This window comes from Cricetulus griseus, chromosome 2, assembly GCF_003668045.3.
Source record: "Cricetulus griseus strain 17A/GY chromosome 2, alternate assembly CriGri-PICRH-1.0, whole genome shotgun sequence".
NCBI lineage: Eukaryota > Metazoa > Chordata > Mammalia > Rodentia > Cricetidae > Cricetulus > Cricetulus griseus.
In genome coordinates this window covers 249,978,660-250,002,443 of record NC_048595.1, presented here as the reverse complement: position 1 = coordinate 250,002,443, position 23,784 = coordinate 249,978,660, and the positions used below count along the sequence as shown (strand labels likewise).

Sequence of the window (23,784 nt, the reverse complement as noted above, 5' to 3'; positions counted from 1 at the left end):
CAGGTTTACTTTGAAAATTAAAACTTCCTAATACCTTGGATAAGATGAAGAACAAAAGATGACTCTTAGAATTTTTTTTTTACCTGAACAACTGGATGAATTCAGAGATACAGAGATGAAGCATACTATAGGAAGAACAGACTTGGAAAGGAGTAGAATTGAACTCTATTTCCAGCCAAATTCTCAATTCTGTTTCCACAGCTTATCTTTGCCCAAGGACACCCCACATTTCTTTTTTATTTAAATTAGAAACAAGCTTCTTTTACATGTCAATCTCAGTTCCCTCTCCCTCCCCTCCTCCCCTGCCCTGCAGGGACCCCTATCTCAAGCCCTTTCTGCTCCCCAAGGAGGGTGAGGCCTTCCATGGGGATCTTAACGTCTGTTATATCATTTGGAGCAGGGCCTAGACCCTCCCCAGTGTGTCTAGGTGACACCCACATTTCTAAGTATTGCTCTTGCCCACATGAAGAAGCTGGAGAATAGTCACACTAGAGAATTAACAGCTCAACTGAAAGCTCCAGAACACAAAAAGCCAATGCTACCCAGAGGAGTAGATGCCAGGAAATAATCAAATTGAGAGCTGAAATCAATAAAATAGAAACTAGGAAAACAATACAAAGGATCAGTGTAACAGAGAGTTGGTTCTTTGAAAAAGTCAACAAGATAGACAAGCTGTTATCCAAACTTACCAAACAGCAGAGAGTGAACATGCAAATTAATAAAATCAGAAATGAAAAGAGGACATAACAACAGACACTGAGGAAATCCACAGAATCATCAGGTCATACTTTGAAAACCTGTATTCCTCAAAATTAGAAAATCTAAAGGCAATGGACAATTTTCTAGGTATTGCTCATATGAAACAATGTGGACAGCAAAGCTTTCCTGAAGTTTTAATGAAATGAAGTGTGGAGAGGGCATATTTAATGAATATACCAAAACTCTAAAACTAAAATTGACTTTGGAAAACAGCAGCTTATGTTATTGAAGAACTCACTGCTGGTAACCCCTCTAATTATTTCAAGAGGCCCAAACCATTGTCACACTTCCAGCCTTATGACCCATAAATCTCACTAGTTGGTGGGGTTTTTTTGAGAGTCTCATGCCTAGGGCTAGAGAGATGGCTCAGCGTTAAGAGCACTGACTGCCCTTCCAGAAGTCCTGAGTTCCATTCCCATATGATGGCTCACAACCATGTATAATGGAATCTGATGCCCCCTACTGTGTGGTACCCTCTTCTTCTGTTATTTGACCATACATGCAAATAGAGCACTCATCTATGGAAATAATTTTTAAAAAAATTAAAAATAAGTCTCATTTGCTACCGAGTGAGCTAGTCCCTAATATTTGTATAAAAGAAGTTAAGACACATGTTCACAGAAATACCTGGAAAAAATGTTGACAGTACCAGTATTTATAGTAACCTTAATTTGGAGACATAACAATGGCCTTTATCAAATGGACAAATAACAAGTCATCATGGGATATTTCCAAAGCAAAGGCCCCCATTTAATGTTAACATTAGAAGAGTAGGAAGTACCTTCAATGACTGAGCTCTTCTCCAGCATTGACATTGTCATAATAGCAGATAATCTAACAAGAGACACTTGCACAGCACAGCCCCTGCAACACAAGTGTGAACAAGACCAGACTCTTCTAACTGATGATTGGATAACTGAGCTGAAATAAAATACATGTCATTTTCCCTTGTCACCTCACCTAACCATGAAAAGCTCTCTTCAAAAGAGTTTGCCTAAGTGATTTAACTACAGAAGCCCACATGGGTGCAACCAGTTCCACTGAAAGAATTGCCCTCTAAACTCAGGTCATGTCATTCATACACAGAACAATAAGCAAAAAGGATTTGTTAATTCAAGTCACTGGATTTGGCGATATTTTCTTATGTAAGAAATGTTAACTGATGTATGTATATTCACAAAGCACATGTCAAATAAACTATTCGGTTATAAGGGCATCAATATGTTGAGTTAATCACCCATAGAATGTTTTTTAGATGAAAGATACCAAGCACAAAGCAGTGGGGTTCTGTTTTTATGAATTTCAAGACCCAGAAAAATTGGCCTCTAGTTATTAGTATGAGAACAGTAGTTACAGTAGGCATGTGGGGTGGTATGTGGCTTCAGAGAATAGAGACAAGGAAAAATCAATAGGGAATGATCTTAGATAGAATAAATACCCGTGGATCTCAAGCTGTCTCAGGGGTGTAAAGGTTCCTGATACCAAACCTGATACCCTGAGTTTGATAATTGAAACCCAAATGATGAAGGAAAGAACTGACTCTACAAGTTGTCATCTGACCACCTCATGTGCATCACAGTGTGTTTGTACTCACGTGTATACACATACACACTTATATAATAAATAAATACAAATTTAGAAGAAATTTTTTAAAGAAGTATTTCTGGAGCCTCAAAAATGCTTATAACCCAAAGTGAGAATATGTACAAATAAATAACAGTGAAAATGAATCAATTGTAGATGAACAGAGTGCTGTACAGCCACAGGATGAAAAGTACCATTCTGTGCCTTTTAGTGTTTAGGAGATGCTTTCCTGAGAAGGGGCCCCATAATATTACAGTCTTCATGAACTCACTCACTATGTGGCACTAACTTTAGTAAAGAAACACTATATGGAAAAAAAAAACATGAATGTCTCAAAAACTATGAAAATGTTTCTTGGGAAAATGGTCAGGATTTTAATATAGAAAAAATGAGCCTTAAGTGTTGGGAATAAAAATATTGTAATATTTTACTATCAATTCTTCCAAGCAAGAAAGACAGCTGATAGATTTTGTGTTCTTAGAACCACTCCTATGACTACCCACATAATCTGAGGCTTGCGTTGCTCATCGGTTGTAAGATGAAGGTAATTAGTGGCTCACCAATACATTTCTAATATGAGAAGGCTGCTATGGACTCTAGCGTATGCACCAACAAGTCAAAGGAGGACTATAAAACCATGATGAGTTGGAACCACTGAAAGCAATCTGAGATGGTAATTAAATGAGTAGGAGGAACCCTCTCCCCTCTACATCCTCCAGCTTTCCCTTGAGCGGCATTAAGCTACTCTGTGGTTTCTCTGAAGCCTGGACCATTTTGTTTCTTGCTGCTTTCAAAGCTCTGCTACTCCGTAACTCAGTTCTATTCTCTGTATTTCAAATTTCTACATGGGACTGCGACATGAGCTTAACTTTTGCTTCTCTTATAAGTTCATCCCTGGTATTATCTCCTTGGAGTCTGTGCCACACATTGGGTGAGTTGACAGTGTTACATTCAGTTGAAAAACTTAGTCAAGTTTTGGATCTGTAGAGATGAGTTCAAATCCCTTTCTGCCTCTCTGATAATTTTTCTAAGCTTTCGTTTTCTAATTCATAAATCATGAATAGTGATAGAAGTTGGGCTTAGTATAGAAAAACTGATATGAAGATGTTAGCATGTGGTCAGAATACTATGAAGCCTTTTAATATATTTAAGTTTTCATCCTTTCCTACTTCCCATGTATCACCAGGATATGTTATGTCATTTGTCGGTTTAGAGGGCTAGACATTTTTAAATTTAAAAAACAAAACAAAATAAAAAAAAAAGCTTGCAAGATGGCTTAGCAGTAGACTGCCTAGCACGAACAAGGCCCTCAGTTAAATCTCTAGCTCCACCCAAAACAATAATAAAAGGAAATTGTACAAACACAGTTGCAGTTCCTCTTAACATTTTTATTTCTAAATGACAGTAACTATTTCATCATTAGTTAATGATATTCCTTTGTGAGCAGGTGTTTCACACAATTTCTTTCCCTTTTGAATAAATCTTGGAATTTCTAAAAGTAATCTAAAACGCATAATGAATAGAGGAATGGAGTTGGAATGGCCGAACCTAGGCTGTGTGAGGTCCTGGATTCGCTCTAGCGCTGTGAGAGAAAAGGGGCTGGCAGCAAAGAAGAGAGAAAGGAGGGAGACAGAAAGAAAAGAACGAAAGAGTGTAAGATAGGAAGAGAGGAAGAGAACTCAGAAATGATGAGTGAAGACACTAGTCATAGCCAGAGTCTGACTCCACAGAGACCCAGCCTAGCCAGGTCATTCCTTTCTCTACAGGTGGGTAAAGTTGATGGGGCTTTTCAATGACACTTCAGTTCAGTTCTGTGCCTTTTGAAATTACTTCCTGAAAGAAAAATGGAATTCAAATGTGTGTCTTCCCCAGCTCACATCTTATTGCCTTGGGCCTTTCTCTGCTGCTGCCTTCATTCCACTCATCACCCTTGGCCATAGAATGTAGCATTTGGTCTGCTACCACAGACAGCTTCGTGGAGTGCTGCACAAGTATTTTCTACAGCTAGCATGCAAAGCTGAATTCAAAAACAGATGTCACGATAAAGGGACCAGTTGTTGGAGAGTTTCTGCTAGCTGGATTTTTAAAACCCTAGGAACACATTTATGTTTACTCTAACATCTTGAGGTACATTTTCTCTCCAGCAGGTATATGTCAAGCTCCATCTTTTATCTTTAGCTCTGTTGCTTAGCACAGCAGGAGAACTAGTCTTAGTGACATTTTTATTTCATTAACAAATTACCTCCATTTTGTTTAACTTCTAACTTTCTTTTTTATAATTGTGAGTTTGCCATTTAATGTGTCTTCCAATACTACTATCTTGTCAAAAGAAGGAGTGCTTTTTGTGAAAATTTATTAGAGTAGGGTAACTTTAGAAGTTTCTTGCATCCTGCCAACCAGTCTAGATCACGAATCTGGGCAGGGTGAAGACAGCCTGTGATGGGTAAGCCAAGGTGCATTCCGGCTGGTGATCAGGCCGAAACATGCAGGACCAGAGAGGGTGAGGTCAGATTGTAGCTTGTCTGGTGATATTCATTATTTTCCAGCCTGTATTTCAGTTCCTGGTTCTAAATGGGCTACTAACTGGACATTAACTTATAGTGTAGAAAGCAACAACTAATATATTCCAGCTAGATTTCTGTCACAGTTGCTGGGGGTAGGGTGGGGTTTTAACCTACTTAGTGTCCTCAAATGAAACTGGAAGGAACAACTTCTGTCTGTACAAAGACTACTACCCTCATGCATACACACACAACTGCAAGCATAATAGATAGCTCCTAAGATCAAATGAATAGCCTATTCACCATTCATGTTGACTACATTTCATTAAAGTTCCCTTAATACAGATAAAGAGCAGGATATTTATTAACCTATTATGACAAGAGGTGTTCACACTGTCCTTTCACAAATGCTAGTTTAACAATTTATTTGCAGAACTTCTCAAGCTGACATCCGGCAACTGTCAACCATGGACCAGGCTAATGCAGTTTGTTGAGCCCAGTCGGCAGTTTGTCAAGGACTCAATTCGGCTGGTAAAAAGATGCACCAAACCCGATAGAAAAGAATTCCAGAAGATTGCCATGGCCACAGCCATAGGATTTGCTATCATGGGATTCATTGGCTTGTTTGTGAAACTGATCCATATCCCTATTAATAACATTATTGTGGGTGGCTGAGTGCTTTATCTTCATGGGAACTAGTGAACAAATGAGGGTGTGAGAAGCTCATGAAGTAAAAAGTTGCCTGTATACTTTGTGGTTTCTTTTTCCTTTCCTCCTCCCTAAGAGGTTTTCTATTCTAAATTAAAATAATTTCAAAATAAAAAAAAATTATTTGCACAGAATGTATCTTACATTTCTGATTCCCAAATTACTACTGTAACCGTGAGGATTTATTTGTATTAAAAGACCTAAACTGATCACAGGAATCATCTGGATTTTAATGTGTTTTTTAAGAAGCAATCAAACATGAGTTTGCATGGGGAATTCCATCACCATCACCTTTATCACCATCCAAATGTTTGCTAAGGGGACACCATGAGCTCTTAGTTCTGTATTTCTGTCTCACTCCCCTTCACATCATCATCACAATTCTGTTAAGTATTTATGTTAATATAGTACCATTAAACCTATTTAAACAAATAGCATCTACCAACAAACCCAGAAGAAAATGGGGTTGTCCCTTGTTCTAGATACAGAAATTCCCTTCATATAATGCAGAGCCCTGGAATCTGTTAGGATTCTTCATACAATTACATTTTATTGTTAGATCACTATTCTTCCTCAAAAGTTATAAAATGTCAAAACAGGACTTATGGTGAGACATCTAAAACTTACCTGTTCAAACTGCCTTCCAGTTTACACCTCATCTATGTCTTGTTCTTTTTAGAGCCTGTGTCTTTAAGTGTGAGGCAGGGTTATCATGTGACTGTTATCATGTCATCTCACTGACAATTTCCTTTGATTTGGGGGGGTGCCAAGTTTTCAAGACTGGATTTCTATGTGTAACAGCCCTGGCTGTCCTGGAACTTGTTCTGTAGACCAGGCTGGCCTCAAACTCACAGAGATCTGCCTGCTTCTGCCTCCTGAGTGCTAGGATTAAAAGTGTGTGCTTCCAGGCCCTGCTTCTAACAATTTCTTGAAGTTTGCTTCTGGACTATGAAGTCCAGGTGTGCATCACATGCTCCTTAACTCCTAATACATTACTTCTGAAATACTGTAGAAATGTTAATACAGTTTTAGTACTTTCTTTCCCCACAGGTCAATACCTAATGCCAGCTACTTTGGCATCAAATATTCAAATATAAATTATCCTCCTCTTTCCAGAACAATTTTCCCTAGTATTGTCATCACTAGAATGTCACACTCACTTCTGTGGAAACACTGGCCATGTTTAGCTTTGTCTATAAATGATAGAATACCAAACATGAGCTAATTTAAGTTTTGTCAATGCCTTACCTTTTGCCCTAGAAATTTTGCTGTAAGTTTACAATTATCTCTGAGACAAAATTATGCCAACTTGTACCATTTGCCTCTCAGAAAATTCATTGTGTGCTGATTTTGCCCACTCTGTATGACACTACTTACTGCTTACACTTCACATGACATTTTAAAATTGTGCTTTCTACATCAAGTCATCCATCAGAAGCAAATCAGGGACTTTACTGTGATTTCAAATGTACAACTGTAAACTCAGCTTTATCATTATAATAGTATGGTGGTGTTAGTAGATTTTTACATTGTCTAATTATTTTCAATAGATAGCTTTGGAAAAGGACTCATTTGGCAACACACTGACCTTTTAGTTCCCCACCTCCCAAAAGGCAGGTGTGTATGGTAGCTGACCTAGCTCTCAGTGCAATTTTTAAAAATTAATCTGATATTTCAACTCTGAGAGAAATTTTAGCCATGATGACATTTAAATTTTATCAGCCATCATTCATGCTGTTAACTTTACTAGTAGTATATAAGAACCATCTGAAAGTGGTTATATTTTCAGTAAGTTTGGACAGAAGACATTGACTAGGCTCCAGAGAACAAGTTGTAATAGACATGATCAGTTAAGGAAGGCAGTGTGAACATTTGGTTCTGTCCATTTCTCACCCCTCAGTAGATAATGCAAGTTCACAAGTGTGACTACTTTTATTTAATCTTTTTAAATGTGTTTAATACAGTCATATTTGACAATGCAGCACAATGCCAAAAGGCTATTATTAAGATTTTTTTGATAGATGGAGAAGCTCTTTAGATCCAGGAGGCTGTGAACACTCACAATAGCCCCAAAAGGCAATTTTTCATCAATGACTATAGGCTAATAACTGTACCTGGATTATTCATAGCAAGAAAATCTGCAACATAATGCTCCAACCAATCAACTAATATGAAACAAAAATCATCTGATGGACAGCCAAGATGACATACAGTGAAATACCGCATTAAAGGCTCTTTATTTATAGCATTGATATAATCATTAGAAATCCTTTCCTAAAGCAATCTAGGGTTATGTAAGTGGAATATGACTTTTTGAAAGAATGGGTAAAAATCCTCAACAGTGTAACAGTATACTCAGTGAGTGCATAACATCCTTCTCTTCTAATTCCCACTATAAAAGTTATAGTCTCAAAGCGGGAGAACTATGAATTCAGAACAGAAAGGGACTAATTTGGCTGAAACATGTAACTAACTCATTTAGAATATGCGATAACTGCATATAATAAAGTAGTGCTTGCCACCACCTCCATCACTACCCACAGTCAAAAAAGAAAGCTCAATACTGTCTCCATATTATACCAGTATCAGAAACCCTTGTGGAGTTCCGTATTAGCCTAGAGGCCTTAAATCAAATATGTCTTCGTATTTTAAAAAGCAAGTACAGTAGTTTGCTTAAATATATTTATAATTTTAGAAAACATACTACATAGGGTTTTTAAACAAAATTTTTAAACCCTAAAATATACTGTTTTCTATTAAAATTTTATTGTGAGATGACATGCAGTTATTAAAAATAGCATGAGAAATCCTGTATCCCCTTTACGGTTTTCCCTCAACAGTAGCATGTTTCCACGTAAACTAGTATAGCCATTGTGAACATCAACGCGGAGATCTCTAAAAGCTTACAAAGAAAGCTACTATATACCTGCAAATAGCACTCCTGAGTACCTACTCAGAGAACACCCTGTCCTACCATAGAGATAGCTGCAAGTCCATGTTTACTGTTGCTCTATTCACAAGGGTAAGGAAATGGAATCATCCTAGATGTCCATCAATGGGTGGATGGAATTAAAGTGTGGTATAGACACAGTGTAACTACATACCAGTTATAGCTATATGTATGTCACTTAACTATAAAGAAAAATGAAATTTATGTGTAAAGGAATGGATCTGGAAAGCATTATATTAAATTCTACCCAAGCTCAGAAAGAAAAAAATTGCATGATATACCTAGTGTGTGGATCTTTACTCTGAATATTTATATATAGCAAATAAGGGGTGTGAGAGTAGGTATAAGCTATAAAACTAGGTAGGCTATCCCAAAAAGAGAACACATAGTGTTAAGATGGGGGAGAGTGACAGCTATACACTGAACTGAACTCTGGAGACCAGTTGCAGAGAGGGAGAAATGAAGATCAATGGGGTCAGGACCAAGTTGGTGAATCCCACAGAAACAGCTGACCTGAACAAGGGGGAGCACATGGACCCCAGATTGCTGTCTGGGAGGCCATCACGGGACTGATCCAGACCCCTGAAAGTGGATGTCAATGAGGAGGCCTCAGCACCCTTGGGGCCTCTGGTAGTGGATCAGTATTTTTCCCTGGTGTAAGAAGGGACTTTGAGAGCCCATCCCATGTGAAGGGATGCACTCTCAGCCTGGACACATGGGGGAGGGCCTAGGCCTGGCCCAGGATGTTGTTGTAGAATTTGGGGAGCCCCCGTGGATAACATGACTGCTCGAGTTTCTGTCTTAACTTCTCACTGAGGGACCTAGAATTATAAACCAGATAAATCCTTTTCTCCCCTAAGCTGATCTTTGTCAAGGTATTTTACTACAGCAACAACAACAACAAATAGAAACATAACTAGAACAGAAATTGGTACTTAGAAAATCATTGCAGTATTTTTCTTTGTGCCTCCAGCTCTCAAATAAATGATAGGAAGACTTTTCCCATTAGCTATTATACCTTAAATTAGCCCATATTTTTATTAATCTGTGTTCTAACATGGGACTTTTACCTTTCTCTCATTCTATGTGTCTGACTCCTTGTGTTTCTCTATGGCATCCTCTCTCACACCTAGAAACATCCTGAGTTCCTTTCTTTTTCCCAGAAGTCCCACCTATATCTCCTGCCTTGCTATTGGCCTAGCTCTTTATTAAACCAATCACAGTGACACATCTTCACCCAGTGTAAACAAATATTCTGCAACAGGAAATGGGGTTGTCACTTTTATGAAATTCACCATATTATTTAGAAGAGGAAATGTAGGGATTTTGGAGCTCTGGGCTGCAAAGTCCACTGAATGCCTTGGGCAGAGTTTAATGGACCATTACAGTGGATCCTTGGGAGGAGAGAATGTTGAATCCCGGACATGGAAGTCTCAGCTCATGGTGTTTCAGAGGCAAACAGGGACTTCAGTAAGAACTAAGCCAGTGGCCAATGGTGTGATACATTGCCAAAGAATCCATGTGTGTTCGTCAAGCTGAGGCTGGAAAATCAGCTGTTCTTGGTAAGAGTTCAACACCACTGAGGTGAGCTCTGTGCTTCACTGGAACAGCAGGAGATTCTTTCTTCACAGTCAGCACACAGAAACTGATTCAAGGGCACCTTGAATCAAGCTGGAAGCAGAACTTGGTAATGTTCTAAGAATCTTTGATGTGGTACTGGTTTTGAAAGCATGAAATATAGAAGGTTGAGAGTGTCATAGAGAATGGCAGTGACATGGCACCTTGTGGAAGGGTCAGAATCCCTGCAGAAAGGTCAGGGATAAATTACAACCAAAGGTAAAGCTTTGGTTGTAATTGAGATGCCAGAATTTTGGAGATAACAGGACCACCGGAGTGCCCGACAAAGATAGTGGCAAATGTGGATACAAGAATCCCGCCGGGGGGTGGGGGGGGCGCTAGCAGAATGAGAAGCGGAGAAGAAGAGAGATGCCGAGGACATGAGGGAGCAGAAAGTTTGAGTCAGGGGAAGAATACATGATAACAAGAATGGAGATATCATAATAAAGGGAGACATTTTTGGTTTACAGAGAAATCAGGCACTAGGGAAATTCTGGAGATCTACAAAGATGACACCAGCTAACTATCTCAGCAACAGAGGAGAGGCTGCCTTAAATGTCTTCCCCTGATTATGAGATTGATGACTGACTTATATGCCATCCTATAGCCTTCATCCAGCAGCTGGTGGAAGTAGAAGCAGACACCCATAACTAATCACCGATCTGAACTGGAACCCAGATGCAGAGAAGGACCAGTGAAGAGCACAGAGGTCCAGACCAGGCTGGTAAAACACACAGAAACAGCTGACATGAACATCCGGGAACTCTTGCTCCTCAGTCTGATAGCTGGAATACCAGCATGGGACTGATCCAGACCCCAGGAACATGGGTTTCTGTGAGGAAACCTCAGAAATCTATGGGACCTCCTGTAGAAGCCCAGTATTTATCCCTAGCATAGGAGTGGACTTTGGGAGCCCATTCCATATAGAGGAATACTCCCTGAGCCAAGACACTCGGGGTGGGCCTAGGCCCTATCCCAAAGGATACAATAGACTCTGATGACACCCTATGGAAGTCCTCACCATCCAGGGGGAGCAGAAAAGATATGTGACAGATAAGGTTTTAGTTGGGGGAGGGGAGGGAGAAGACGGGTGGGAGAAGGGAACTGGGATTGTCATGTAAAACAATCCTGTTTCTAATTCAAATAAAAAAGTTGGAAAAAAAAAAAAAGAATCCCGTCAATGAGATTATCCTGTTTGTTGCCTTTTATGGTCATATTCAGTTCCCTCCAACCCCCACCACTTTGCCTCTAGCAACCAGAAGTCCATTCTAGATCTGTGTAATTTTATCATGTAACAACATCTAAGTATGGCATTGCATGGCAAAATTGTACCACTCAGGTGGCTAAGGCAGAAGGATCTAGAGTTCTAGGCCAAATACTAACAATATGTGTTTTTTAAGACAGGCAAACAAACACAAACATGGAACTAAAGAATATAAAGTCTGTGGAGTTTGAGAGTTGGTTCAGTGGTTAAGAGCACTGGCTGTTCTGACAGAGGACCGGGGTTCAATTCCCAGTATCCATCTAGGATGGCTCAGAACCTCCTGTAATTCTAGTTTGGGGGAATCTGACATCTTCTGGACCCTGTAAACAAGGCAACTGCACTCACATGCATGTACACATAAATAAAAATAAAAGTAAAAAAAATTTAATCTAAATAATATCAAATTTTGGAATCAGCTTTGGTCAAAAAATGCACAATTCTACAGAAATGCCTTCAAGTTGCTGCATAAATCAATAGTTCTTTCTATGCTGTTGTTGAGTGGCATTTTATGGTGCAGGTGTGCACGCTATATAATTTCTCCACGTACTGAAGGACATCTGGATTGTGTCTCACTTTGAACTACTGTGAGGAAAAGTTGGCGGAGTATGGTTTTGGCATCTACACATTTCTTCCTTTCTGAAGGAAATGCTCCAGAGTACAGTTGTTGACTTGGAGCACAACTGCATCTGTGCTTGTTAAGAAACCATGTTTTCAGATTGGTGCTGCATAAATGTGTACCTTCCTGCTTTTAAATATTTTTTGTCTTTGTTATTCCAAATTTTGACTTCATGTTATGTGAAATTGCTTTGAGTGATGCTTTTCAGAGTTTACTCCACTTTTGAATTTGAAGGTTTGTGAGAATTTTATAAAGCAAATTTAGGAAGTTTTCACTGCCTTCTTCTTTACTTTTGTAAAGGCATGAACTTTACCCCCTCGGTTACTATCCCATGAGCCCTGACACTCTGTTCTCTGTTCACGGTTTTCCTCTCCTTCTCTGTTGCCCAAAGACGTGTTTTCTGCCTCTTGTCATCAAACCTGAAGACTTTTCTTCCCTTGGGACCCTCCATTCTCCACTGTTTTCTTATTTTAGTAATTGCATTATTTTTTACTTCTAAATTTCCAGTTTTTCCACGTTGATTCGGCCTCCTAATTTTTTGAGAACTGCCTGTTTTTTTTTTCTTTTTTGATTTTATTTCATTTGTTTATAAATGATTATTGAAGCATTTAATGGTTGTTAACCTAAAATACTTATCAGCTAATCACTTCCATTGATTCTCATTTTATTCAGATTGAGATGTTTTTAATTGAAGTTTAATTGAAGTGTGGACATTTAGGATATCATGTCATGAGACTCTGGGTTTTAATTAAGGCTTCTGCTTTGGTTAATTCACCCCATAAAGTTTTAGCAGGGGGAAGGATAGTGCTAGATCACTTCTGTCATGTGGGGCCAGAAGTCCAGTATCCTCATTTAGACTCCATGAAGATTGACATAGGAAGGGCTGTCGTGATGGCTCAGAGGCAGTGATTGGCCCCTCACTGATGACATCACGTCTGAGATAGGTCAGATGACACTTTGCTGCTCCTGGGTGATTCTCAAAGACACTACAGCATAAAGATGGCTCTCGTTGCTGCGAAGCATTGGTAAACAGTCATAACTTCATACTGTTTCTTCTGACATCATGCCAACAGGGAGGTCTAGGTGCTATATTACTGTAGAGTGATGCTAGCTATTAAGATTCCCTAATCCTCATACAGAGGAATAGGGAACTCTTCCTTATTCCTAGATTTCCTTATTCCTAGATAGAGATCTACAGTCCTTGTTTGACTTCTTGGACACCATAACCTGGCCATGGATGAAGCCTTTGTTCCCTGCTCTTTGGTGGCTGAGGAAGGAGGATACAGTTGTTTCTGTTTGTTTTTCCCATGCCATTGGCTGAAGAAGGGGTCATCATTTATTAAACTGTTTCCTGCTACCCTTCCTCTTTCCTAGTTCTTTGGTGAGAGAGAACAGATTCCCTAGAACCTTAAAACTCATTTCTAGACTCTGAGCTCCTCAACGCTGAATCTCAGATATAGGAGACCAAGAAAACACAGGGGGTTGGGGGACAAAGAAGAAAGGAAAAAAGGGAGAGAAGAAAGGAACGAGGGAAGAAGGGACTGGGAGAGAAAGAACTAACCTTTTATCCCACCTTGGACACAAGGTCCCTTGTAGTACTGACTTTTCTCTATCTCTTAAACTCTTAAGTTGGCCTCACATTTGATACTCAGGGTTTTGACATTAGTTAGAAGGGCTGAGAAAAGGAATCATTCTGACAAATCCCTCTTTCTAGAAACAGAAGCTCAAACTGTAATGTTTTAAACACTGAAGTTATCACATGTTAGCATATCAAAATTCAATGTTTCTACATACTTGCCAAAGGGTTTCCCTTTCTTTTTACCTCTTAGCTTTTAAGTGAATGTCTAGGACATACAATCACAGTTTAGTCTATGGAAAGGAATTTTAGTCTGATTTTGTTCTGGAGAAAAAAGTAGCATTTCCTCTCTGTCAGTAATATTGTTAAGATGCCTGGTAAAACCTTACCAGGTGAATTAGAAATGAACAAATAATATTACGTATATGAAAATAACAAGATGAGTGAAAATAAAGTGATTTAGACTTAGCTGGACTTCAGATGCTAAAAATAAGCAACTTGGATAATTCTTGTTCTCCTAACTGGGTAACCATTCCTTTTTCTGGCACAATACCACGATAATCTAGTAGTAGTAGTAGTAGTAGTAGTAGTAGTAGTAGTAGTAGTAGTATATCCATATTTAAGTAAGGAACAAAGTAAAAAAAACTTTTTGAGATTTATTTATTCTTTTTTGTTTTGTTTTGTTTTTATATCCCAACCAAAGTCTCCCCCCTCCTCTCCTCTCAATTCCTCCCTCCCACCTCTCCTTTCCTCCCATCCTATCCTCCTCCTCTGTTTCTCTTCAGATATGGAGCAGGCAGGACTTCCATGGATATCAGCCAGCCATGTTATATCAAGTTGTAGTGAGACTAGACATCTCCTCTATAAAGGCTGAATGAGGCAATCTGGTAGAAGCAATGGGTCCCAAAAGCAAGCATCAGAGTCAGAGGCAGGTGCTGGTCTCACTGTTAGGAGTCTCACAAGAAAACCAAGTTATACAATTATAAAATATATGCAAAATAGCAGGAATCAGGTTGGGAAAGGATGGAGGGAGAGAGTACTTGGAGAGATAATTGGAATCTGAATCGTCTCTGGGATGAGTTAGAAACCCAGAGCAGTGGAAAGTCCTAGGAATCTATGAGGGTGACCCTAGCTAAGACTCATAGCAATAGGGGATAAAGATTATATATCTTATAAGCAACCAAGACTTGCAGTGGAGGGACTGGGACACCAGCCCATCCCCAAACACTTTCACCTACTATTTGTCCTGACTATAAGATGTGCTGGGGTAAAGATGGCACAGAAATTGTGGGAGTGACCAACCAATGACTGGCCCAGATGGAGACTCACATCCTCAGAGGTAGCTCACCCCTGAGGGCCAAGATCCAGAGGGCCAAGATCCAGAGGCAGGATATCTCCGAGACCTAGGATAGAATCAAACAAAAAAAGTAAATGAAATGATTCCTAGTGATATTCTGCTATACTCACAGATTGTTACCCGGCCCAAATTTTACCAGAGAAGCTTTATCCAGCAACTGATAGAAGCAGATGCAGAGACCCACAGCCAAACTTTAGGCAGAGCTTGGGAAATCCTGCACAAGAAGAGGAAGAAGGATTGTAGGAGTTGGTGGGGTCAAGGACACCAAAAGAAAACCCACGGAATCAACTAATTTGGGCTCATGGAGACTGAATTGCCAACCAGGGAGCCTTCATGGGACTGAGATTTATTTATTCTTATTTTATGTATTTTGCCTTCAGGTAAATTTGTGTACAGCATGCATACTAGTCCCTGTGGAGGCCAGAAAAGGGTGTCCAATCCAATGGTTGTGAGCCACCACCATGTGGGTTCTGGGAATCTAAAGAGTATCCTCTGTCAAGGCAGTCAGTGCTCCTAACTGCTGAGCTGTCTTCGCCAGCCCCAACCATTTCATTTTAATTACAATAACTCAGATCTGTAGCAATAACATGAGCTACTATCCTCTTCTTCGTGCCAATTGCTTCTCTTCAAATGGTCAGAATGTCTCTGCCCTGGGCCCCTTTCCTCCTCTCTGAACATAATCACTATTTCCCAGTTCTTTTCTGGGTGCTTCTTAGAAAATGTTGCCTCGCTTGTCCTTTCTCCCACTATATTCTCTCTCAAACCCGTCCTCTGTCTCTGGGATTTCTTGCAAGCATACCAGGCTACAATCTACTCTGGGAATGGCCTGCCATCTCTTAGGGTAATTAATATCTAATCTATTCCTAATGAATGAGTGGATTGCCTTAGGTGCCAGGCTGAGTTGGGTAAGGAGGGAAGAGTGTACAGGATCGGCACTCTTGGTTGGAATAATATGGAAATTACTTAAGGGACAGTAGAGGGGAATATACTATTTTGTTTTCTTGCAAACTACTAACAGCTGTCTACAGGACTGGGTTCTAAGTAGAAATGCAACTAAAAGCTAAAATGCTGGGCATCACTTCAGGAGAGGTGTGGACCTTGCCCCACCCCACCCCACCCCTCAAAAAAAGCATGCTTTCTCAAGGGTTTCTCCCTAAACATGTAGAACAAGAACAATTGGATACACACTAGAGCCCTGCTGATTGGACCTTGATCTGCCTATATGGTTTTGATGTCTACTGCTCTAGGATGAGGTTCTTAAACTTTCAACAAGTAAAACTATGGGTGGCTGCTATAACATACACATAAATTTACCGCTTCAGGTCTCACTGTGGAAAAGCAAGTTTTATTATTTGTCTTCTGCAAAAAAATATGTGTAAGTTGATCCAAGGGTGGTTGCAGGGATTAATGAACCAATACATAAAAGCAACTGTACTGATTTTCACCTATACAGTTTTTCCCTCTCTGCTACTTCTCAAATCTACTTCAGAGGACAAATTCTACAAGATGGCAAATTCCTTAAGGCTAGGACTGTATCTAAAATAGTGGCTCTAACCAAGGGCAATTTTGCCCTTTAAAAGGGATATATGGCAATGTATGGAGACATTTTTGATCATCTCAGCGGTTGGCTGTCTTTGTTGTAGAATGGTACTGTTTAAATGTTCACAGCTTCCACAGTGGAAATCTACCCAATCATAAATGTCAGCTGGCAACCCAGGGTTAGTCTCTGTAGTGGCTTAGGTAGCATTTAAGAAATGCACAGAATTAGACACTGGAGATTGTTAGAAACTCTCATACTCTCTACTACTGGAAAATTTTATAAATTTCTATTGGAAAGTTAGAATTAAATTAGAGACATATAGGTACAGGAAAACCAGAAGACAGTGGTTTCTGAATCTAATGAATTGGGGAAAAGCACATTCACATCTGTATTTAGAGGTGGCCAATTTAAAAGCTAAACTCCTCTTAATCAGCAGGCTTTTATAATGGAATGCAACAGGATTTACTTTTGTATCAAAGGAGCATCAGAGAATGCAGCTGAATACAATTATAAGCTCACCGATAAGCAGGATGCAGGTCCTTAGCTGCATTCTGAGACAGTGCACTTAATAATGGAGAATCAAGCAGCAACACATTAATGAGGAGTTTAAAGACGCACTGGCCCTGAATCTCAGGATTTGTCAATACTTGTTACCTAGATTTTCATTTCAAAGTAATGAAGTGATAAGTAGGAATCAAAAGGAAAGTTTGTGGTTGAGAAAAAAAAAATGCTTTACAAATAATTCAACAAGTACTTAAAGCCTAAAATATAGGTAAACCATGGATAAGTCAGTAAAGCTTGGCCACACAGAATAACAACATGATGTGGAGAGGAAAGTGGAGAGTTGCAGGCAGAACCCAGGGGACTTTTAAACATACAGATCACTAACTAAGGCCAGACCCGAAAGCCAAGGATAATGTGTGCATGAGATAGACCATTCAAAGAATAGAGTCTTCCCATGGCTCTTGGCAAATGAAAGATAGAAAGGGTAAATATATTGTTCTCATATAAATGCTCAAATCAAAGGGTGACTTTTTAAATTTCTATTGCTGGTTTTAAAATTGTGTTCTAGTGTGCTTGCTGTTGCTGAGAGAAGTGGACTGACCAAAAACAACTTGGAAAGGAAAGAGTGTATTTGGCTTACACTTCAAGGTTAGCGGTCCATCAGGGAGGGAAGTCTGGTCAGGTACTCAAGCAAGAACAGCAGAAATCATGGAGGAGTGCTGCTTACTGGCTTGTTTCCAGGTGCATGCTGAGCTACCTTTCTTATATATCCCAGCCCTACCTACCCAAGGATGGATTTACATCCAATCCCCACCCGCCCAAAGATGGTACCACCCACAGCAGGCTCTCCTACACCAACTACCCCCCCCAAGACATGCCCACAGGGAAATCTAATGGAATCAGCCCTGCTACTCAGGTTGCTTCTTCTCAAGTGAGTCAAGTTAACAATGAAATTTAGACATCAAAGTAATAATGGGTTTGATAGGTAGAGTTTTAGTTGGGGGGGGTGTAGGGGAGGACGGGAGGGAGAAGGGAACTGGGATTGTCATGTAAAACAATCTTGTTTCTAATTCAAATTTTAAAAATCTGGGGAAAAATTATAATGGGTTTGGATAACAGAGTGGTCATCCCTAAAAACATTTATTTACAAGAAATATGAAATAGGGTCTTCAGATTGTATTTATATAAGTATTTATCATATATATATATGTGCTTATATATATGTATCATATATATATAATATATATATAATATATATATATATATCAATAATAATTAAAGAATAAAAGGAGCCAAGGAGCGGGAAAACTCAAAATGGTGAATTTGAGGCGTGATGTCAAGAGACAACAGCCAAATGATAATTAATCAAAACATTTCAAGGACAATAAAAACCAAGACAAAAAAATGCTTCAAAATTTCAAAAGCAAACAAAATACTGACCAAAATGTCTTTAGAGATCTTCAAGAGACCAAACAAAACAAAACAAAATTCCCATACCAAAATACTTTCAAAGCAAAGAAACAAACTACATAACCTAAAACAAAATCCTTTAAAAGAGTATGAAAAGGGAATCTATCAAAGTAGGATTCTTCCTAGCCAGCCAAGAACAAACAAAATAAACCACTGGCCAAATCAAGAGAATTTGGAGCCCCAGAAAAAGCTCACCCACAATTCACTGAGGAAGTAATACCAGATGGCCTGGATTCAATGGGTCTATGCAGATACTCATTTCCATTCAGGTGATTCCTCCAGTGAAATAATTATCTGGGTCCTATATTGTGGTGCCATAACTGTCAACAAAAACTACAGCCCTCATCTTAAAAGGAAGAAGAGATAGTTTATTCTGAAGCTATTTTGAATGACTATGACATGGGGAACACAGATTTAGGTTACCCCAAATTCCATCTTGCTGTGTGGAAGCTATTTCAAAGGGGCTTTATGATTTCATAGAATAGAGAGAGTCATAACTCAAGGCAAGTTTAAAATCCACTGGTGGTACATCAGAGAGGCAAGTCCACTGAGATGGGGGAAACTTTTCTATAGACTCAAGATGTCATTTAATGGCATCCTTAGGTTTTGGGTTGGTAGAAGATAGTTGCCTGCTCAGCCAATAGATTCTGAAATGTTACCTATTGGCACAAGATGTTAGAGAACAGAGTGGGAGGGGCAATGAATGACTGTTTTTCGGGGCCAGAACTTAGCCCAGAATAAGGTAATTTGCCTCTGGACTGGCAACATTCCAATCTCTCCACAGTCCTGAAATCCTAATCAGCCAATCAGTCTGCAGACAGAGATTCCTTTCAGGAATTTTCATTCATATCTCGATGCAGCTTCCTTTCAGAAGTTTTCATTCACAGGGGTCAGTACTCACTTAGTCGGATGCCTGGCTGAAATGTCACCATGACCATGGTTCTGAGAACATAGTTTTTACTTGTGCTTGGGTGTTGATTGCTAAATTATCCACACTAGGCAAGATGAGGAGTTAGCCTAGATGTCCATCCATAGACCAATGGATCAAAGAATATGATACATACATAAAACACATTTATAAATAAATAAAGAAAGAAAGAAGAATGAAGTCGTGCCATTTTCAGGAAAGTAGGTGGACCTGGAGATAAACAAGTTAAGTTTTTTAAGAGCCACTGAGAAAGCTAACTATTGCATATTTTCTATCATGCAAAAATCTAGATTTAAATGTATATTTACATGAACATGTATAAACATACGTAAGACATGAAAATAGAAAGGACATAGTGAGGGAAGAAGGAAGAGGTTGACAATGAAATGGAAAGGGAAATAGGGGAAAAGATAAAATATCTCACATTTTTCTCTTATTTATGTAGAGTCTAAAATTAATATATAATTATAGGAAAATACATTATATATACATATATAGATCAGGAAATCAGAAGGGAGACTATTTGTTTATTTTTCTTTCAGATTTTTTTTATTTGAATTAGGAACAAGATTGTTTTACATGACAACCCCAGTTCCCTTCTCCCACCCATCCTCCCCTACCACCCCCTAACTAAAACCTTATCTATCACATATCTTTTCTGCTCCCCCTGGATGGTGAAGCCTTCCATAGGGTGTTATCAGAGTCTATCATATCCTTTGGGATAGGGCCTAGGCCCACCCCCATGTGTCTTGGCTCAGGGAGTATCCCTCTATGTTGGAAGGGGCTTCCAAAGTCCACACCTATGCTAGGGATAAGTACTGAACTACTACATGAGGTCCTGTAGATTTCTGAGTTTTCCTCAATGAAATCCATGTTCCTGGGGTCTGGATCAGTCCCCTGATGGTATCCCAGCTGTCAGTCTGGGGAGCAAAAGTAAGGGAGACTATTTGAAGAGAGAAAGGGAAACAGTAAGAGAAATGAAGAGTGATGGTGGAGGGTATTAGGAATATATAAAAAAAAAAAACAGGGTACAAGGATTAATGTGTCTAAAAAATAAAACCTCATCATGAAAATAGTTTTGTATAACATAGAATTGAACACACTTTGATTGCTTCTGCTAAAACACACTTATCAGTAAATTATATCATGTCCTCCTATCAGAGCTAAGAATTTAACTATATATTACTGATATGAAAGTGTACAAAGCTGGGCTGGAGAGATGGCTCAGCGGTTAAGAGCACTGACTGTTGTTCCAGAGGCCCTGAGTTCAATTCCCAGCAACCACATGGTGGCTCACAACCACCTTGAATGAGATCTGGTGCCCTCTGCTGGTATGCAGGCACAAGACTGTATACATAATAAATAAATAAAATCTTTAAAAAAAAAAAAAAGTGTACAAAGCCATTCAATCTTGAGACTTAAGTGCCAAACAACTTGGTTGACATTCTTTATAGGTTCACATTTCAGGGAGCAAGGACTCTGATGACTTTGGGGACCTTTCTGTGGGACTTTTCAGAAAAGTCAGTGTGGCACATGCAAGCCCAAGCTCAGAGTGTTCTGGCAATCACTCTTACTCACAGTTGTCCATCTCATTTGCATCTCTGTAACATGTCATCGTAATGATGGTCAGGATGGCCTGCTTCCTGCTACATGCTTCATGCTTCAATAAGAGTTTCTCTTGTTTGCAAGGCGCCAAGACCTCACACAATGGAAACTCCTTGAAGTCTTTTTCCTCATGACATTTTTCTATAGTTGAGAAGAATTCAGTTTTAGAAACCTAGGTCCTGACTTCAAGAAAAGTCTGCTATAAATGTAAGTGTTGAGCCCGTTCACAAATGGCCATAGTTCTTCTCTTGTGTTTTCACCTGAAGTAATTGTTTCATGTTTACCTAGCAATTAGCAAATCACATACGTAAATGTCAGAGAAAAGTAAAACAATATATTTATCTACTAGGCAGATGGATACAGCTGGAGCCAAACATCCACAATAGAGTCAAAATCCAGAGACAAACCATGTTGGAAGCCCAAGTGGAAACCTAACTGCTTGTCTTTGAAATGCTGCTACCCCAGAAAGGTCAGATTCTCTGGCCTTTGTGTGATGTCTAAAGCTTGTCCCTTTTGTTTCAGCTGGCGGGCTTCATCTACGCCTGTTACGTTGTGAAATGTATAACTGAAGAAGAAGACAGCTGTAAGTATTAAAGCTCCTCTCTGTGCCTTTCAAATTCAAAGCTTCCTTAGTGCTTCCTCCCCAGCTTTCCGGCTATGAGAAAATACACCTCCACACCCCAGCAGAACAGGAAATAAGGCTTTGGTACCCACCATGCTAAGCTAGTCTTCACAAAAGAATCAGCATATTAAAGAAACAGAGAGGCTCTGATTTTGAAAACATGCTTTTCCCCTTTCATTGAAAGGTATTTCAAAAATCTGTTCTTAGAACAATTCTAGAAGAGAATACAGATGGGAGATTAGAAACAGAAGGGAATTCTAAATGCAGTTATCTTGGATGTATCCCTTTGCTACAGTTCGGTTATTGTGTATTGCTAATCAATCTGTTTCATCAAGGACTACAAATCTCATTAATAATTTGTAATAGTGCTTAAAGCTCTGCCAATAATTGAATTCCTAATGGAAATCAATTGCTATGACAATGCTATGTATGCTGGTCTGAGATGGCATGACATAAAACTCCAAGACATGATCTGATATGGTATTGTATTGGCATGACATGTTAACATATGATGTATACAATACAACATGATCTGATATGTCATGATATGGCACAGCGTGTTAAGAAATGACATGATTGATATAAGATAATGATATGATTGATATGATATGATATGATATGATATGACATGACCCATACTAAAACTTTTTGAGTAGTGGGGCAGGGTGTGGTTGGATACTGTGGTAAAGGGAAAGGAGGAGTCTGGTGGATTCCTAGATGTCTGTTAAGAGTGAATGAGTACACACTCACATGTGGATTTTAGACATAGAGTAAAGCATTACCAGCCTACAATCCACACTGCCAGAAAAGCTAGTAAACAAGGAGGACCCTAAAAGAGACATGCATAGTCCCCTGGAGAAGGGGTAAGGGTCAAGATCCCCTGAGCAAATTGAGAGCACGGGAAGAGGGGGAAGGGAGCTACAAGAATGAGAAGGGAAGAAAAGGAAGGATGCAGAAGTCATGAGGGAGCAGAAAGGTTGAGTCAGGGGAAGAATAGAAAAAAGGATATGTGACAGGTAGGGTTTTAGTTGGGGTGGGTGGTAGGGGAGGACGGGAGGGAGAAGGGAACTGGGATTGTCATGTAAAACAATCTTGTTTCTAATTCAAATTTAAAAATCTGAAAAGAAAAAAAAAAGAGTGAATGAATACATATAAATGCCTTTTAAAACAAATAGAGCAGGGACAGAATAGTTGGATGAGTGTGAACAGGTTACTTGAGGTGTTAAGAGAAGACATTCAGTAAGCACTCCTCATATGCACAAAAGCCTTGTTCAGAGACCATGGCAGATAAAAGATGGATGGATTTTTAAATGTATGAACCTAACAGGCCGTATGATCAGCATCTTTCAAGAATAACACTTTGCAAAAGAGACTCCTGAAATGCTCATTTTACAAGACTAAAGACAAGCAAATTTGATGCTGAAGATTCGGAATGCTTTTTTATACACTGACACTTCAAAGAGTGGTCTAATAAAGAAGTATGTTCAACTTTTCCTAATTTGTGTTTTGTTTGCATCATACTAGGTAAGCATAACTGACAATATGGATCAAAGAGAGAAACAGAAAAATGTCCTCTATACTCATGGTTCCTTAGGGAGAGCACAGCTTGTCCTACACTGTTCCCTAGGGGAGATGAAAAGGGTAGTCTTGAGACAGAAGTAACCACAATCTAATGATAGAACCACAGTTGAGTAACTGCTGAGGCGTGGTAAGCAGATAGATGTAGGATTGACTAGTTGCTCTATGAGCAAACTAGACTGCTCAGTGGTTAAGAGCACTTGCTGCTCTTATGTAGCACCTGGATTCTATTCCCAGCACCCACACTGCAGCTGTTTGTAACTCTAGTCCGAAATGATTTGACTCCCTCTTCTGGCCTCATCCAACACTGCATGCATGTAGTACATAGTAGCATCATACACATTCAAAAAAATGATGTACCTAGGCCAACAAAAAACCTGATCACCTGACCCCAGGACCCACATGGTTGAAAGAGAGAAAAAACCCACAGTTGTTTTCTAACCTCTACACACAAGTAAATAAAATAAATGTAATTTTCAAAAAGTGGTACCCTGTGAAATCCAAGTTCATGGTCACTAGTAAAATACCTGCTTTAGAGCTATCTGAACTCCAAATGTATTTTAGAATAAGCTTAAGAACAGCTAGTGGTGTTTTATGGATGTTAA

The 23,784-nt window shown here is 39.3% G+C and overlaps 2 protein-coding genes across 2 annotated transcripts in view; both read left to right on the top strand.

The window, feature by feature from the left end:
• Positions 1–23,784, top strand: part of Nkain2 (sodium/potassium transporting ATPase interacting 2) — a 562,138-nt gene that overhangs the window by 507,740 nt on the left and 30,614 nt on the right. The window contains exon 5 of the mRNA XM_035438754.1: positions 21,502–21,562. Coding sequence (XP_035294645.1) covers positions 21,502–21,562 — 61 coding nt within the window. The remainder of the gene's footprint in view (positions 1–21,501; positions 21,563–23,784) is intronic.
• On the top strand, positions 5,301–5,593 carry LOC100761941 (protein transport protein Sec61 subunit gamma). The gene has a single exon (XM_027398439.2). The coding sequence runs from the start codon at positions 5,325–5,327 to the stop codon at positions 5,517–5,519; it is 195 nt and encodes a 64-aa protein (XP_027254240.1). The 5' UTR covers positions 5,301–5,324; the 3' UTR covers positions 5,520–5,593.